Consider the following 20166-nt stretch of genomic DNA (forward strand, 5'->3'; position numbering starts at 1 on the left):
TTTATCACTATCAACATACTTTGTTCTTTCGTCGCTCAAATGTGAAAACGAATTGGCCTACACTGACAGGTAAGGTGATAATTTGTAATCCCAAAAATTTAATGAGTTACGTTTAATGTGTTGTCATGCTAGTAAAAGGCTTATGTCTGTTTGTTATATCATTTTAATATCAGTTTGTTCACACTCCTGAATAATTAAGAAGAATGGTTTGATTATCGTTTATACTTATGCTATCTTTTGAAAACATTCGTGTTTTGGGCACCACGACCTGTGTAATTTTGTTTTGTTTAAAGAAAGCATTCTTTATTTCTTACACGGACATATGATTGCATTTCTTGCACTTGTGTATATGAAAACAAGAGAGAGACAGTCAATACTCTAAAAAGAAACACACATATACAAGAAGAAGAATTTGACATAAGCGTTTTCCTTCCTTCCTTTCTTTCTTTTTCATGACAATATGCTTTTCTACTTCATTCGTTACAACATGTAATCTTTGATATTAATATTGGAAAGGCAGCAGGTCGCGTGTTTTTTTCTGTTCCTGACTCGCATAAACCCAAAGTGAGTTCAAGTTGGACTGCTTTGCAAAAACGGCAATGGGAGGACTAACCATACAAGACCATAAACTGAAAACAATCGTTGTTACCAATAGTATTCTAATCCAGAATAAATACGACGGTTAAAGGACACTACCCATAAGTTATTTCGTTATTATATTGTTTCTGCTGTTATTAACATGACAATCATACACTTCCTCTAATGTTTTGTAAAAAAAAGGGATAAGATGAGATTCGATCTGGTGTCAAAATAATACAAGAACTACAAATCCACCACGCTACCTACCTAACCACGAGGACTGCTTTTTGATTGCTCTCTTTTTCTGAACAAATAAATTCTCATAGCCATGGTGCGTGTCACTTCTAACCTCAAGACAAGAGTTTTCCTGCTTGTTTCTATATTCCCTTACAACATCTTGGTTAACTTATATTTCACAGATAATCTAGTCACTAGATTTAAACCAAGAAATGCAATATTTTACTCCATTTCCCAGTTCCTTGATCCAACTCTCCGATTGCAAATTCTGAAATTCCCTACGCAATCGTGCTCTGCTACTGCAAACATCCCTCGAAAGCATGATTGCCAGTATACACAAAACCGAGCATAATTTTGTTTTTTGCTTACATTTTTATTATTTTATTACATTTTTGGAAATATCTCCTTATAAGTATTGCTTTCTATTATCTCCACTTACTAATAACTGAAGTCTACCCATAAATGTAAGGAAAATGGAATAAATGTGGAAAAATTGTGAATCGCGGTATGTGCGCATTTTTTTAGCATGTGGGTACATTTAAAATTTCATATTAGTATTAAACTTGTTTTGATCCCCTCTCTCTCTGTTAAAATGCAAGTTGAAAATATAATAATCATTTAAGTATTAAAACGCAATACATAATACACAATGTCTGCAAATAACCCTTGAAAGTAGAATGTCTTTGAAACCGATCACAAATATTACTCACAAAAGTTTTATGAGTAATATATCTTTGTTGAAATCGAAAGATCTTCTTTTCTTTTCATGGTATCGTTCATTCATGGCGTCCAGAAGGAAAGGACTAAATTTGCGTACTAAATTTCAGCTTGGTTGGCTGAGTGAAGTAGGAGAGGTGGGTGTATAATGGACACCTTAAGGTTAAAATTGAAATAGCAACGTTGCTATGAATGGAAAATCGATTATTTTGGAGTACAACATTCTTTATTCTTTCTTCTACATATGTGAATAGATGGAAGGCGTGAAAGTTTTACCAAACAAGTTGTATGTGCAAATAAATGGACCTATCGTGATTGACCGTTTTACCCCAACCCCCTGGGTAAAATGGCCCATCCCTGGAACACATACATATTAATTAAAATTACAATACACTGTTTCGATAAAAAAAATTCTAGTTTCCTTATTCATTGAAAATGTTAATGGAACAATTAGTTGTACAACTATAAAACAATGAGTGGAAAACTATAAAAACGAAAATAATACTAAAATAAAACTAAATGAAAAAGAAAGTACGAAGTGGAATAGAGGGGCTATCAAAAAATTTCGAGACTAGGTTTCTAACATGCCAACAGATGACAAAACAAGGGCACACGCTCGGTCACAGGGAGCACTGACTTCATACTATTCACAAGGAAATATATTACCCTGCTCAATTCGACACGGGATATTTTAGTCCCCTGTACAATTTTAAGGGGCTATTTTGCCCCAATTCCTATATAATTTTCAAAAACACTTTATCAGCTATCCACCGTCTTCCACAACGAAATCATGCATGTTGGTTTGATGGTCAAACCTTTCTCACTATCTATGTGTGTACCATGTTTTATTCAAGTAATTACTTTGTTGAGCAACAGGTAGAATATTCACTATATACCTTATATCGACGTACCATGAACATGGTTTTCTCCTTTCATTTCACACGCTATTGAAGGTAGCGACGTCTCCCTTTCTAAACACTTCGTGCCACACTAACTACGGCTTGTGCAGTAGTACCAATTCTGTCACCAGAGGAACACCGCTATATACCGGGGTGACCATCTTGCCCCGGGGGGTCATTATGCCCACACTTCCCCTACCATTGTTACATTTCTTATTCCCTGGAAAGATTCTCCTTGCAGTCGAATTAATGAAAGTTGCAGGAGGAGGAACGCAACCTATGCTCAGCAGAAATACAAGTTGATGTTTGCTAGTTTATATGCTATAGACGTCGGTACATAACAGAATCACTATACTAAAATTACATTAAAACCCACATGTGGATCAACGTTTCACTGATATAAGGTTAGCACACGCGTTCTCGATGTGCGCACCAGAGTTCAATTCCTGTAGTTTGAACTTACGTTAAGTTGTAGTTCCATGTCTTACAAAGACTTGGCACTAACAAGCAGAGAGTACGACATCACGACTCGAGTTGCGCAATAAGAATTATATATCCTTAAAGAACATCAAGTAGTTAGTTAATTACACTTTGTTAACAAATTTAAACTTTTTGTTTGTTACATGAGAAAAATCACCTGATCTTAAAGGAACTTTTTGCGCTGAATTCGAATATGCACTCGGTTTCTCTCCATCACGTACAGTTTTCCCGTAACAGAGGGATTTTCGGAAAATTCCCTCAAAAATTTCCCTTTTTCAGATATTTTATTCCCCTAGCTCCTGTCCCCTTACATATAGTAACATAGAAATTATACCTAAGTATACCTTGATTTATATTTAATAAACCCTAAAAGTTTCGTAAAAATCGCTTTGTTCTTTCTAGAGAAATAAATATATTTGTATGTATAATGTGTGGACTGTTTATTGCACCTGATAGTAATGCTTTCAGATCTCCTGAGTTGGGGTAAAAACGATTTGCTTTATTACTACAAACACAGACATAAAAATGAATATTTACAATAGTCAACAACACACTTTCCCCCCTCCCGGTATCGTTTCCCCCCTCCCCCCGCGCATTTCTTTCTTTCTTGTGTTCTTGACACCTGGTGAGGGAGTTTTGTACATTTTTATATTGACGTGTGGTTTAACACTACTTCACTTTCAAAGTTGTCTTTGCTGCTAAGAGTGCTTTCATGTTTGATCTTAACGGCATTATACCCAACTAAGACCAGAAGTTCAGTTTGTAATCAGTACAATAGCGTCAAGAGGACGGCGTTCGTGTGTTAACTCACCAAATAGTTTTTGTTATGTGTGTGGCCAGTTTGTAGTTAAAGGACAGTGTAGATCCATTACGCCATCGGTGAAACTAGCATATTATATATATTTCGGATGTCGTGTGGGAGATCAGGACAAAACTTGGGCACCCAACATAATTTGTGCGTCGTGCTACGTCACTTTACTTGCATGGACCAAAGGAAAACGGAGGTTCATAAAATTTGCTGTACCAATGGTGTGGAGAGAAACCACCAACCATCTGGATGATTGTTATTTTCGTCTCACAGTAGTTAAGGGACATTCTAAAAAAAGCAAATACACAATAAGTTATCCCAACGTTAAATCCGCAATTAGACCTATTCCGCACGGGGATGAACTTCCACTTCCCGAGCTCCCTACCAACTGGGAAGAGATATGGCCAAAAGACTCTGATGATGATCATGACCTTGATGAACCATCGACATCAACATGTACATCCAAGGATCCACCGTTCATCCCTGACTGTGTTCGCGAGCCACATTTCATCCGGCAATGTGAACTTAATGACCTAGTCCGTGATTTGCACCTGACAAAACAAGAGGCGGAACTTCTGGGATCAAGGCTCCAGCAGTGGAACTTATTGGATGCAGAAACGAACATATCAATGTACAGGAAAAGGTATTTTCAATTTTCAAGCTATTTCTCAATGCAAGATAATGTGTGCGTATGTACGGATATAAATGGGTTGATGGCGGAGCTAGGAATTCCTTACGTTCCAGAAGAATGGAGGTTATTTATCGACGCGTCAAAGGTCAGCCTTAAAGCTGTCCTTTTACATAATGGAAATAAAAAAACCTTCTATACCACTTGCGCACTCAGTGAAGATTAAGGAATCCTATGTCAACTTTGCTAAATCTTATAAATTACAAGGACCATTGTTGGCAAATATGTTGTGATATCAAGGTAGTTGGTATTTTATTAGGACTGCAGTGCGGTTACACGAAGTACCAATGTTTTTTTGTTTATGGGATAGCCGAGCTGATGACAAACATTATGAAGTGAAGGAATGGGAACCTAGAGTGAATTACGTACCTGGAGAATGCAACGTCAAATACGCTCCTTTGGTAGATCCTAATAAGATATTACTACCGCCACTTCATATCAAGTTAGGACTTATGAAAAACTTTGTCAAAGCCATGGACACAACTGGTGAAGGTTTCAAGTATTTGCGAGATAAGTTCCCTAACCTGAGTGATGCTAAGATTTCAGCGGGAGTGTTTATTGGTCCCCAAATTAGGAAATTAATGCTTGATGATAGCTTTGACAGCAAGTTAAACAGTGGTGAGCTAGCTGCCTCGACAGCATTTAAGTGTGTTGTGCGCAACTTTCTGGGCAATAACAAAGCTGAGAGTTACACAGAAATCGTACAGGACATGATACAGAAATACAAAGAGTTGGGTTGTAGGATGTCTTTAAAAATCCACTTTTTGCACTCCCACCTCAGCTTCTTTCCTGCTAACCTAGGTGCTCTCAGCGACGAACAGGGGGAAAGATTCCACCAAGATATAATGGCAATGGAGAAAAGGTACCAGGGACGATGGGATCCTTCAATGATGGGGAACTATTGTTGGGGTCTTGTTAGAGAATGCAACATTTCTTACAAAAGAAGGAAGTAGTGTACGTTTTTGTAACCCAATGGAAGTTTCATATATTGTGATAGTTTTGATTGTCTTTTCATGACCTTTTGGAGGGATTTGTATTATTGTTTATTGTAAATTGTCACACTTGTAAATTATATTGTATTATATTTTATATATGTGTTTGTGGTAATAAAGCAAAACGTTTTACCTCAACTTAAGAGATCTGAAAGCATTACTATAAGGTGCAATAAACAGTACACACAGTATACATACAAACATATTTATTTCTCTAGAAAGAATAAAGCGATTATTACGAAACTTGGAGGGTTTGTTAAATATGAATCAAAGTATACTTAGGTATAATTTCTATGTTAGTATATGCAAGGGGACAAGATCTTGGGGTGTAAAATAAACGAAAAGGGAAATTTTTGAGGGATTTTCCCGAAAATCCCTCTGTTACGGGAAAATCGTACGTGATGGAGAAAAACCGAGTGCATATTCGAATTCAGCGCAAAAAGTTCCTTTAAGAACAGGTATTTCCTTTTATGTAACAAAACCTTTGTTAACTAGTGTTACCAAGTTATTAGCCGCAATAGGGAGAAAGTGATGAAAAGTCAAAGCTAACAAGCTCTATGGTAAACACAAGAAAGAAAGCGTTTCTCCCGTCTCTCCTATGTATTTGGGAAGGTGAGATAGCGATTCAAATGGCATGTCTAAACCACACAGTTGATGTGGAGAGTAGAAAGGATTGAATGATCCTGACAATAACAGTTTGTACAATGTGCATATCTTAGAACAGTGAGCAAAAATAATGAGCTTACCGGCAAAATTTGTTCCAGCGAATGTAACATACACAAAGAAACTGATCTCGACTGGATGCACAGGACTAGAGCAGCCCCTGGACGTGTACTTTTTCCGTCCTCACAAGAACTTTGTGAAGTTTGTCACTGACACAATCGCACTTTCACAGGAATAGGGGCTCAAGGTATATATGACAGTTTTAAGAGTGGTTCAATATTAATTCACGAACATCTGGTACCTTGACAAATTCTTGAATCTTCAATCGTTTGCGCTTTATCAGTTCTGTGCTTCCGTGTTCCGCAACATAGTTCAATTTGCTTTCTTCAATGCGGGACACCTGGATATCAAACCGGAAACATTCCAGACACCTACTCAGTTCTGCTTCGACTCCCTTACAACTGAATTGTGTTATCACTGAGAGTTAATGGCCATTTTAAGATGTGCAACGTTGTACAAGATGCTTTTGTTTGGATCATTTGATCCTTTCTACTCTCCACAATAACTGTGTGGCTTGGACATGTCATTTGAATCGCTATCTCATCTTCCCAAATACGTAGGAGAGACGGGAGAAACGCTTTCTTTCTTGTGTTTACCATAGAACCTCTTGTTAGCTTCGACGTTCCATCACTTTATCCCTATTGCAGCTAATAACTTGGTAATTAACTAATCACTTGATGACCTTTAAGGTTATATAACTCTTATTGCGCAACTCGAGTCCTGGTATCGTACCCTCTGTTTGTAAGAATGAACCTCAAACTCCAACTAAACGAACGAACTGAATCGAGAAAGATCAATAAATACCCAGGTAAGAACAAAATTTGTAGCACACACATGTTTCCAAGTGTTTCCAAACTCCTTAGCTTAAATAGTACATAAACTTAAAATGTTGAATTAAATATTTTGTTTTGTTCTTCTTACAAACGCTAAGAATTCCAAGGGCTATAGATGGAGCTATACAAAAGCGCAAAACATACTATTTTATAACAAATATAATTAATATATTTTATTTAAACCAGAATTAGGCTTTCGAAAATGAAAGAAGAAAAGAAAGTAAAATACGGCATAAAATAAACATCTGGATCCTACTACAAATATTTATACCAATCCATTCACATACTCTGCGTTATGCTTTGATCTTAAAAATGGACACCAAGAAAGTACATAACAAGATTTTCAATAGAATATACTGTAATTTGCTTCATTTTTGCTTAACAATATTTAAACAAGAATACATTTTCAATAACATATATTACAAAGTTTGTTCAAAACGTTCCACAAAGCAAATTGTAATGTAAATAATTTTTAGTTTGTTGGTCTATGTTGCTTGCTATTTTGAAGATAATACATAAACCAATAAATAAATGGTAAAAAAAAAACTTTTCTGACACAACACAGAGCTACACTATTTTTTTCTTATAGAACAACACTTTTTTATTAACTGTCTCTTCCGTAACGCTGTCTGCTTGTAGCTCATTCATTGGTATACCGTAGCCTACTGGATATGGGCTGGAGTTGTCATGTGACATGGCATTTGCGGATGCTTGCGACAACGAGCCTCCATACTCTGGAAAATGATGCTCATTATCAGGATAATTATTAGCATAAGAAAGACCGTTAGCATTTCCACTGTTTTCATTAACATTTGCAACTGCATTCGAACTCGCGAACGATCCACCACTGAGCGCGCTTGAAACTTGGGCTGCAGAGTTCGCCACTGCTGCCGAATTCCCACCAGCAATGTTTGCATTGTCATTTGAAGCGTAAGCGCCAGCGTTTGAAAGTGCGTTGTAGGAACCATCTATTGTGTTCTCCTGAGCGGAAGCTAATGATTTAGCATTTGAATGCAAATAACTATTATCATCAGGTGCTAATAAGTTTCCTATATTGTTTGCAGCATATGCGTCACCTGTCGATAACGAATTGAATTGTTGATTATCGTTAGGGTTTGTTCCTAAGTCCCCTTCATCAGAATTAGCGTAAGCATTGGCATTTGCATGACTGCCACCAACAGGAACCCCAGTATTCGGTTCAGAACTTGAAAAAGGGCGAATTCTATAATTGCCACCCTGTAATTCATGACGCGTAGGTCTTTCAATTCCATTAGTGCTGTAAGCTCCTGTGTTAGAATATGCATTGTAACTGCCATCAACATCAGGATATTGTGGTTGATGCACTCCTGATGAATAAGCATTAGCATTAGAATGCGCATTAAAAACACCATAATTTGGTCCTCCACTTTCAGTTTGTGAATTAACGTTAGCACGGGCATTTGCATTAGAAACACCATAATCTGGTACTCCATTTCCGGTTAGTGAATTAGCGTTAGCATAAGCATTTGCATTAGAAGCACCATAATCTTGTCCTCCACTTTCGGTTTGTGAATTAACGTTAGCACGGGCATTTGCATTAGAAACACCATAATCTGGTACTCCATTTCCGGTTAGTGAATTAGCGTTAGCATAAGCATTTGCATTAGAAACACCATAATCTAGTCCTCCACTTTCGGTTAGTGAATTAGCATTAGCATACGCATTTGCGTTAGAAATACTATAACTTGGTCGTCTACTTTCGGTTAGTATATTAGGGTTAACATTAGAATTTGCATTAGAATCACCATAATCTGATCCTCCACTACCGGTTAGTGTATTGGCGTTAGCATTAGCATTAGAAATACCATAACTTGGTCCTCTACTTCCGGTTAGTGAATTAGCGTAAGCGTTTGCATTAGAAATACCATACCCTGGTCCTCCACTTCCGGGTACTGAATTAGCATTAGCATGACCATATGCATTAGAAACACCATAAGTTGGTTCTCTACTTCCAGTTAGTGAATTCACATTCGCATGAGCATTTGCATTGGAAATACCATAACTTGGTCCTCTACTTCCCGTTAGGGAATTAGCGTTAGCATCAGCATTTGCATTAGAAACACCATAATTTGGTCCTTTACTTACGGTTACTGAATTAGCATTAGCCTTAGCGTTTGCATTAGAAATATCATAATCTGATCTTCCACTTCCGGTTACTGAATTAGCATTAGCATGAGCAATTGCATTAGAAATACCATAATCTGGTTCTCTACTTCCGGTTAGTAAATTTGCATTAGCGTTAGCGTTTGCATTAGAAATACCATAATCTGATCCTCCACTTCCGGTTACTGAATTAGCGTTAGCACGAGCATTTGCACTAGAAACTCCATAATTTGGTTCTCCACTTCCACTTCGTGAATTAGTGTTAGCATGAGCATTTGCACTAGAAACTCCATAATTTGGTCCTTTACTTCCGGTTATTGAATTAGCGTTAGCGTAAGCATTTGCATTAGAAATACCATAATCTGGTCCTCCATTTCCGGTTACTGAATTAGCATTAGCATGGGCAATTGCATGAGAAATACCATAATCTGGTCCTCTACTTCCGGTTAGTGAATTTGCATTAGCGTTAGCGTTTGCATTAGAAATACCATAATCTGATCCTCCACTTCCGGTTACTGAATTAGCGTTAGCATACGCATTTGCGTTAGAAATACTATAACTTGGTCGTCTACTTTCGGTTAGTAAATTTGCATTAGCGTTAGCGTTTGCATTAGAAATACCATAATCTGATCCTCCACTTCCGGTTACTGAATTAGCGTTAGCACGAGCATTTGCACTAGAAACTCCATAATTTGGTTCTCCACTTCCACTTCCTGAATTAGTGTTAGCGTTAGCATTTGCATTAGAAATACCATAATCTGGTATTCTACTTCCGGTTAGTGAATTAGCGTTAGCGTAAGCATTTGCATTAGAAATACCATAATCTGGTCCTCCATTTCCGGTTACTGAATTAGCATTAGCATGAGCAATTGCATTAGAAATACCATAATCTGGTCCTCTACTTCCGGTTAGTGAATTTGCATTAGCGTTAGCGTTTGCATTAGAAATACCATAATCTGATCCTCCACTTCCGGTTACTGAATTAGCGTTAGCATACGCATTTGCGTTAGAAATACTATAACTTGGTCGTCTACTTTCGGTTAGTAAATTTGCATTAGCGTTAGCGTTTGCATTAGAAATACCATAATCTGATCCTCCACTTCCGGTTACTGAATTAGCGTTAGCACGAGCATTTGCACTAGAAACTCCATAATTTGGTTCTCCACTTCCACTTCGTGAATTAGTGTTAGCATGAGCATTTGCACTAGAAATTCCATAATTTGGTCCTTTACTTCCGGTTATTGAATTAGCGTTAGCGTTAGCATTTGCATTAGAAATACCATAATCTGGTATTCTACTTCCGGTTAGTGAATTAGCGTTAGCGTAAGCATTTGCATTAGAAATACCATAATCTGGTCCCCTACTTCCGGTTAGTGAATTAGCTTTAGCGTTTGCATTAGAAGTACCATAATTTTGTCCTCCACTTCCGGTTCCAGTATTACCATTAGCATGGACATTTGCATTAGAAATACCATAACTTGGTCGTCTACTTCCGGTTAGTGAATTAGCGTTAGCGTTAGCAATTGCATTAGAAATACCATAATCTGTTCCTCCACTTCCGGTTACTGAATTAGCCTTAGCGTAAGCATTTGCATTAGAAATACCATAATCTGGTCCTCTACTTCCAGTTAGTGAATTAGCGTTAGCATTAGCATTTGCATTAGAAACGCCATAATTTGGTCCTTTACTTCCAGTTAGTGAATTAACGTTAGCATGAGTATTTGCATTAGAAACACCATAATTTGGTTCTCCTCTTCCACGTAGTGAATTAGCGTTGCCGTAAGCATTTGCATTAGAAACACCATAATTTTCTCCTTTACTTCCGGTTAGTGAATAAGCGTTAGCATGAGCATTTGCATTAGAAACACCATAATTTTGTCCTCCACTTCCGGTTCCAGTATTAGCATTAGCATGGGCATTTGCATTAGAAATACCATAACTTGGTTGTCTACTTCCGGTTAATGAATTAGCGTTAGCGTAAGCATTTGCATTAGTAATACCATAATCTGGTGCTCCATTTCCGGTTACTGAATTAGCGTTAGCGTAAGCATTTGCATTAGAAATTCCATAATCTGGTCCCCTACTTCCGGTTAGTGAATTAGCTTTAGCGTTTGCATTAGAGGTACCATAATTTTGTCCTCCACTTCCGGTTCCAGTATTACCATTAGCATGGGCATTTGCATTAGAAATACCATAACTTGGTCGTCTACTTCCGGTTAGTGAATTAGCGTTAGCGTTAGCATTTGCATTAGAAATACCATAATCTGTTCCTCCACTTCCGGTTACTGAATTTGCCTTAGCGTAAGCATTTGCATTAGAGATACCATAATCTGGTCCTCTACTTCCGGTTAGTGTATTAGCGTTAGCATGAGCATTTGCATTAGAAACACCATAATTTGGTTCTGTATTTCCACTTAGTGAATTAGCGTTGGCGTAAGCATTTGCATTAGAAACACCATAATTTTGTTCTTTACTTCCGGTTAGTGAATTAGCGTTAGCATGAGCATTTGCATTAGAAACACCATAATTTTGTCCTTTACTTCCGGTTAGTGAATTAGCGTCAACCTTAGTATTTGCATTAGAAATACCATAATCTGGTCCTCCACTTCCTGTTACTGAATTAGCATTAACATGAGCATTTGCACTAGAAGCACCATAACTTGGTTCCCCACTTCCAGTTAGTGAATGAACGTTAGCATGAGCATTTGCATTAGAAAAACCATAACTTGGTCCTCCATTTCCGGTTAGTATATTAGCTTTAGCGTTAGCATTTGCATTAGAAACACCATAACTTGGTCCTCCACTTCCATTTAGTGAATCAGTGTTAGCAGTAACATTTGCATTAGAAATACCATAACTTGGTCCTCTACTTGCGGTTAATGTATTAGCGTTAGCATTAGCGGTTGCATTAGAAACACCATAACTTGGTCCTACACTTCCAGTTAGTGAATTAGTGTTAGCATGAGCATTAGCATTAGAAACATCATAACTTGGTTCTATACTTCCGGTTAGTGAATTAGAGTTAGCATTGGCATTTGCACTAGAAACACCATAACCTTGGCGTGCACTTCCGATTAGTGTTTTAGCGTTAACACTAGAGTAAGCATTAGAACCTCCAATGCTGGAATCACCTGGTGTTTCGCTTCCAGTTAAGGAAAAGGCGTTTGTGTTAGAGAATGCATTAGAAGTTCCAGCTCCGGATTCACCTGCTGGTGACGCTCCAGTATATGAGTTACTACCAGATATTGCATTTGCGTTATTTGATCTTCCATCACTTCCTGTTGATCCATGTGATGTTGCGCTGGAGACAGCGTTAGTATTACTGGATCCAGCCGTTTTAGTGCCGGTCGATGCAGAAGATATAGCGCTGGATTCTGCTTTAGACTTACCAGTGGGTGATATTTTTGTATCTGCCAAGTTAGAAGGCTGAGCACTGGAAGGTGTAGTCGAAAGGGCACTAGATGGTAATGAATTTGCAATGGCACTTGCTTTCGAAGCAGCAGCAGCAGGTTCCTTTGGTTGTTTTTGTCCATAATTATCCTTTTCTTTTTTAGCTACAGCTTGAGACGTATTTTCTATATGATTTTCCTCGGGAGATAGAGGGACGTCTTCAGCAGGTTCCTGCAAGAAATAGTAGTTTTAAATAACTAACACTTGAAATTTTATACTGCTATTTAAAGATTATTTTATTTCTACGTATACGATTTACTACGTATAGGTTACTTAGTAACGTAAGTATATATATATATATATATATATATATATATATATATATATATATATATACAGGGTGGGCCATTTTAATTAATCCACGGAAATATCTAAAAAATGATAAAACATAGAAGAAATGTTTGAAGTACACGTTATATATTGCTAAGGGGGAAAACCATTTCCGCCAAAAGTATCCCTCCCTACCCCCCGGAAATAGGGGTAACGGGGGGTAACTTTGAAATGTCAAATGGGAACATGGGTCGAGTAATACCTCGTTCGAAAGGTCTTGGAAAACTAAGTAACGCTGTACCAAAATTTGTTTCATATGGAGCACCAGTTTCAAAATGGCCGCCATGATATATTTCGGAAACTCCAGTAGCCGTAGTATGAAAACCATGGGAGGTAAATGAATGGAACAAAATTGAAATACGTAAATATCATAGGGCATATCGAATGATGTGACCGCTGCGATCCCAGTGGCCTCCCTGAAGGGGTCTTGGGGGCTAACTTCAAGATTTCAAATAGTAACATGAGTCGAGTGGTACCTCGTTCGATAAATCTTGCAAAATCAAACATCTTGCAGGAGGAAACGATTGAGGTGAAATGGCAGTGTTCTCAAAAGGCCGCCGAAACATAGTATCAGTGTCAGAGAAAAGGTTTAGTATCCGTAGTATGAAAGCGATTGGAGATATTCAACAGAAGAAAAACTGGAGTAGGTAACTGACGTAAGGCAATTCGAGAGGTGTTGTCGGGGTGACTCCACTGAAAGGTATCCGGGGCCAACTTGAAAATTTCAAATAGCAACTTGAAGTGAGTAACGAGTATGAATACGGGTAGAGATAAATGAAAATAACGAAAATTAAATAGGAAAACCACGGAGGCGTTCCAAGGCTCAAGAATGATACAACAGAGATAAAAATGTTAGAGTAAAATTGCCATAATGTATAGAGAGATATCCAAGTCCTGCAAAATAATCTGTTCCTGTGCTCTGTATGTGAGCGGGGTGGAAAGTAACAGTGAAAGTTCAAATGAGAACTCTACTTTAATTCGCAAATTAAGGCTACCTTACAAATAGGTATGGTATGGTTGAAACATTTGTTTGTAAAAATGACGCTATAGTGACTATAAAAAGGTGAAATTTTATTTCAATGGTAACGCATATCTGTATGGGTAAGTATGATTTGATGCGAAAACAGAAAGAACGTTATACGAAAGAAGTTGTCGAATAATGCTGTTGCTGGAACTTACAAACGTGTGAATTTGCTAATCTCCGTCGCCACAGAAACTTTTATGCAATGCGTGCTGGTTATTCGGAAAGCATTTCGGGGATATACGTACACACTGTTTCATCCCTCAAGCTCACAATATAACATGAGTGCTAATAGTTAATCAAAATGTAACTGTGGCCAAGGGCGCCCATGTTGTGGTTTCCAAGGAAGGCAAGAAAAAGCGACATTTCAAATATAGTTCCAAATTTTGCCGTAGCTATTCTAAAAATTCTATTGAGTTTTCGATATTCCGAAGCACAATTTCCTCTAGGGGGCGAGAGCCCCCCTTGCCCCCCTTATGGGCGCCCTTGACTGTGGCAATCCGCATTAACTGAGTGCACTAATTCTCTATCCCTGAAGTCTGCCTTCCAAACAGCATTGGGTAGGTCAAGCGTACGCCCGAACCGTTGTCCGGTCGACATTGAAATTTTGAAGTTAGCTCACAAGATCCCTTCAGGAAAGCCGCTGGGATCGCAGGGGTCACATCATTCGATATGCCCTATGATATTTACGTATTTCAATTTTGTTCCATTCATTTACCTCCCATGGTTTTCATACTACGGCTACTGGAGTTTCCGAACTATATCATGGCGGTCATTTTGAAACTGGTGCTCCATATGAAACAAATTTTGGTACAGCGTTACTTAGTTTTCCAAGACCTTTCGAACGAGGTATTACTCGACCCATGTTCCCATTTGACATTTCAAAGTTACCCCCCGTTACCCCCATTTCCGGGGGGTGGGGAGGGGTACTTTTGGCGGAAATGGTTTTCCCCCTTAGCAATATATAACGTGTACTTCAAACATTTCTTCTATGTTTTATCATTTTTTAGATATTTCCGTGGATTAATTAAAATGGCCCACCCTGTATATATATATATATATATACGGTGGCTGTGCCTGTCTTCGACCACCCCCTAGTTGTCGACCACTTTTCACTTTAAAAATGTATTAGTCTTATTTTCCGATTTAAAAAAAAAGGCATGATTTTTCGTTATAATTGAATTGCAGCTTATTCTGAACCAACCACAAATATACTGTCAAAATATATTGCACATGCATTCGGTAATAGCCAATCAAATGTATGCCTGCGGGAGACGCACTGAGTTTTCGACAGGTTTAATGTGTTGCAAATGGGAACGACAGCGCCCTGTTTTTGGTACTTGTCCGTAGTTTTATCGCACCAGGTAAGAAATGCACATGCTATTCTGTTGCATGGAACTGTAGAGCACATTTCGTAATAAAATTTTAGTAATAACAGTAAGGTTTGAAGAATAAATCAATAAAATGTAGTGGTCGGACAATGACTTATGAAATATTCTTTGTTAACTAGTGTTCGACCACGGAGTGGTCGAGCACTAGAAATGTCGATAACGACTAATTTTCGATTCATCTGCATGAAGTGAGTTCCTGAAGTTATAATGGTGTACAAAGACATTTACTAGTGTTCGACCACTACTTTTCGTAATACATTTGTACCGGTTAAGGATTAACTTTTCCTTTTTTTTAGTGTCCGACCACGCTTTGCGTTTGTGATTTCTCGCAGAATTCCTTGATTCAAGCATTAATTCAGTGATTAATTTACATTTGTATAATCATTTGCTGAATCTTACTCTTAGTAAGTGAATATTAACCGAATGGCTGTGGCTCAGTGGTAGTGGTGTCGGGCGTTAGGCTTCTGATCATGAGGAGGCAATCTACTGGGGGTTTGAATCCCTCTGAAGAGCAAAGATATTTTTAATCGTCCTCGACATTTCTGTATTTGTGTCCCTGTCGTGATTGGATTACGCCAAATTGGCGCGAGGAACCATCAGACTGAATGTCTCGGTTGAGACGAATTTTAGAAGGATGGTAGAGCGTTGGCTTAGCATTCGGGAGGTCCTCGGTTCGAGCCCAGCGGCCGACCATCTTCACTAAGTTCTTTAGGGTTTTTCCTGTCACACCAGACAAATGCTGAAATGGCATCAACAAAATAGGCCCTGGCATCTAACTTCCAACATCCTCTTTCTCTACTCTATACCGGCCGGAACTTTAGGTGCCTAAAGGCCATAAAATAAATTCAAATTCAAGTAACTGAACATTCATGTAGTCCCCCAAGATTTCATGGAAAATTAACGGCTCTGTTAGGGTATGATATTTCATTTGAATAATAAATTTATTAAATTTGGTCTAATTCGTTTAAAACTGAACTACACTATTCTCGCTTCGTCGTGGAACTGCATTCAAATATTGTTAGCGAAATAGCTATCAGCTTACGTCTGGAATACGTCTGTTTTCATGCATGTCCTTAAGAATTTTCCTGTTTCTTTCACGGATAATGAGTCTGAGTAGGCCTAAGCTTAAACTGCCAGCTTATTGAAACAAGGATCTACGAAAAGCTCTGGAGGCTTGTCGCAAAAAAAAAAAAAAAAAAAAAAAAAAAACAGCACTCCACACGAAAGGCATCAGCAACCTATGGGATTCCTCAGGTAACGCTGATGGATAAACTTCATAGTCAAAGTCCCAAAGAGCGAAGAATGGGTCCAGAACCATACCTAACACAGAAAGAAGAGGGATTAGTAAATTGGCTCATTAATATGAGCAAAATGGCTTTCTACAAAAGAAACATGATCTTCTGAACAGTGTTAAAAAATGTCTATCCAAAAAAAGGTAAAAAGCCGTTCAAAGAATATCGGCCTGGTGAAATCTGGTTCTACGTACACTTACATGAGGAACACCCACAAATCGTGTCCCAAAACTTTGAACAAGGCGCAACACGCTGTAGCCGAGGGAAACATTCGTTTGCGGTTTCAGGACCCTGAGAAATACTTGAAAGAAATAGGGCAATCTGATATTCTGAATGATTCTGAGCGAATATTTAATGCTGATGAATCCAGCTTTCAACTGCGTCTCAAATCAGGAAATTTGTTGGGGCCCAAAGGGTGGGAAAATATGTACGAGATGAAGAGCAAGGAAAAGGAAACATTAACAGTGCTTTGCACTTTTTCCGTAACAGCAGAAATTGTGTCCCCGATGGTCGTATATCCGTATATAAGACATCTTCCAAAGAACGTATTCAGTGCAGTTTCTTCAGAGATTTTTATAGGCAGGTCAAATAGTGGCTGAATGCGAAGTGAAACGTTCTACGAATGGATAGCAAACGGCTTCCTCAAATGGGTGGATAATCCCTCTATTTAGAAACCAGTCCTTCGGCTAATCGACGGCCACAAGACTTATTTGACAATGGAAGTCAGCGAATTTTGTTCTATGTATGGTATAGTACTCTTCTGCCTCCCACCTAACACCACACATGTTCTTCAGCCCTGCGCCGTATCAGTGTTCAAATCGTTAAAAACTGAATGAAAGAAGACAGTTCGAGAGTACTACATGAAAAATGAGCAAAATGTTACACGCGTTACTTTTGCACCACTAATTAAAAGAGTGATATACAAGGTAGCAACACCATTAGTAATTAAAACCGAATTTAGAAGATGGGGTTTATACCCTTTCAACCCAGAGAAGACGAACCGTGTTTAGTGCTGCATTCCACTGAACCTTAAATTAATTTGATGGTTCTTTTCTTGACAAACTATCCCAATAGTCGCATTATTCTCAGCGATTATTGTGCGAAACTGCGAAGTGATACCTGAAAAACTAATGCTGTAACACCTATAGATGTTATTAGTTTGGTAAAGTTATGCTTTAGCCTTCATACTGTAATTAAAAGCACATTAATCGAGGAGTGGTCGATGACTAAACAGTATGCGGTCGAACATTAACGAAAAGTGGTCGAACACTAAAAGAAATCAGTCGTTGGTGTTTCTAAGACTAATATTACATAAATGGCATAAGTTATCTCAGTTTTGGATAAAATATAGGTTTAGGAACACATGTGAGCTAGTTGCATCCTTCTAAATTGTTCCAGTCAGTGAACAACGATTCAGGACCGTACGAAAATGAGTTAGGTGGTCGAGGACTGGCACATTTACCCTATATATATATATATATATATATATATATATATATATATATATATATATATATATGTGTGTGTGTGTGTGTGTGTGTGTGTGTGTGTGTGTGTGTGTGTATTAACGTGGCGAAGATGGCTAAATATAAAAATTAAGTCATGTTTATTCAGTCCAAGTAAATTATTATAACCTTTAGAAAAGAAACAAAGACCTGTATTTAGTTGTAGGGGGACCATCTTTATTTTCCAAAAAGATGTTACAATTTCGCTTATTTCTGCTAATATTAGCTTAGGGCCAGCTACTAGTATCTTTGCATTCATATTCCCTTATATGCGCTTCCGATAAGCATATATAATCTCTACAGGATTTCGCATTTCTCATTTCTACAACATGTACTATGATTCCATTCTTAAATTACACACAAATCAATTACGATTCTCTTACTTCAACTTATTTCACCTGTAAATCTATTTTTTAAGTACTTCTGGTCCCCTTCATCTAAACATAGCCCGAACCAAACTCTAGGCACAACTAAGCAAAACTACGAGGTTCAATCCAAAACAAATCTCATGTATATTCAATAAGATACCAGTTTATTTCAAAGGTACTAAAAGCCAACATGTTAAATTAAACTTTTTGAGCATTCTTACATCATCACACAAAATACTTCAAATACTTTTTATTATATATAACGAACTCCAGTACTATGTCATACGGGACCATGAGAAATAAGTTCATATTAACATCACATATTTGTAATATGATAAACAGACGACCAATTTCCAATTCGGTTTATTACAATCGAGTGTGAGCTTAGCAGGACCAGAATGAAAAATGAAATGAAATTTTGAGTTTTACGTCCCACGGTTATGCCGGTTAGGCTAAAGGAGACGGTGATAATGAGTAATGAATGAAATGAAGAAAGTGGGAGGAAACGGGAGAACCCCGAGAAAACCCACGCACACGGTGTTTGTCCACCACAAAGTTCACTTAGCAGGACCAATTTTGAAAATTATAAATATTTGCATATCATACGTTTGTACTGCGTTTGTAACGGTCTGTACCGTAAAACGTTTCGTTTGTAACGGTCTCAAATTCGAAAAAAATCGAGATTCGGGTTCGATTCCTGACTGGAACTCATGCGGTTCGGATTCCACGTTAATCAATAAGTCCCGTCTTATATAGCCTCGCTGCTGAAAGGGACGTTGAACTCAAAATCAACTCAATTTGAAAAAATCGAAAAATAAAGTGGTCCTGCTAAGTTTACGTGAACTTAACAGGACCAGAATAGAAATTTCTAGAAATCTGAATATTTTTCTTTACGAATCGTTTGTTCTGTAAAGCAAAAATTTTGGTTCCTACCGGTTTTAAATTCGAAAAAAGCAAAAAATAAACTAGTCCTGCTAAGTTCACTTGAGGATAGCAGGACTATTGAATAATTTCCTCAAATTTTAAGAAAATTAATATTCTAATAATAATTACATAAAAATTCAACCGATACAGAACACAAAACAAGTTTTATGTATATTAGAAGAACAAGGTCTATTATTACATGCTTAATAGGGTGTCTTACTTAAAATGCAAACAATATTCATAAACTAAAGTGAACAACTTATACACAATAAATAAAAGAAATAAATTCACATCTAACACTCGATATAAGTAGCAAGAGAATATACACCAACAAGGGACACCCGCAAACTTGAACAGGAGAAACCGTATAAAATTTTCTATAGTAACTAATTTTAGGTTGCTGAATCCAGTGGTGATAGTCGTTTCCATGCAAAATCAAGCAGTCAAGCAGTGGCGGCTCCAGCTCATGGAGTATGGACCAATTTCCTAGAGAAGGTATGACAAGAAACGGGAAAATTGTAATGCCCAATGTAGTAAATATGATTAACGATTGAGTCTACAAACGTAGAAGCCTTACGTTAATCACAGTGTTGCCAAGTTATTGAAAATCTTGTGTGAAAATGGGGATGGAAGAAAGTGTCAAAAGATTGTAATACAGAAAGAACCCGACACATCATTCGGGAATGAGGCCTTGTCATGTTATAAAACAGTGTTGCTAACTTCATGAACTTTAATGATGATGAAGTATAGTGTTCTGTCTGAAGGCAGGTCTTTGAACCGGAGTTCC

General features: G+C 37.7%; 1 protein-coding gene across 1 annotated transcript in view; it reads right to left on the reverse strand.

The window, feature by feature from the left end:
• Positions 1 to 7447: 7447 nt before the first annotated feature.
• Positions 7448 to 20166, reverse strand: part of LOC145691834 (uncharacterized) — a 31541-nt gene continuing 18822 nt past the window's right edge. The window contains exon 3 of the mRNA XM_081767151.1: positions 7448 to 12719. Coding sequence (XP_081623277.1) covers positions 7524 to 12719 — 5196 coding nt within the window. The 3' untranslated portion in view covers positions 7448 to 7523. The remainder of the gene's footprint in view (positions 12720 to 20166) is intronic.

The sequence above is a fragment of the Thermobia domestica genome, chromosome 8, assembly GCF_964235325.1.
Source record: "Thermobia domestica chromosome 8, izTheDome1.hap1.1, whole genome shotgun sequence".
NCBI lineage: Eukaryota > Metazoa > Arthropoda > Insecta > Zygentoma > Lepismatidae > Thermobia > Thermobia domestica.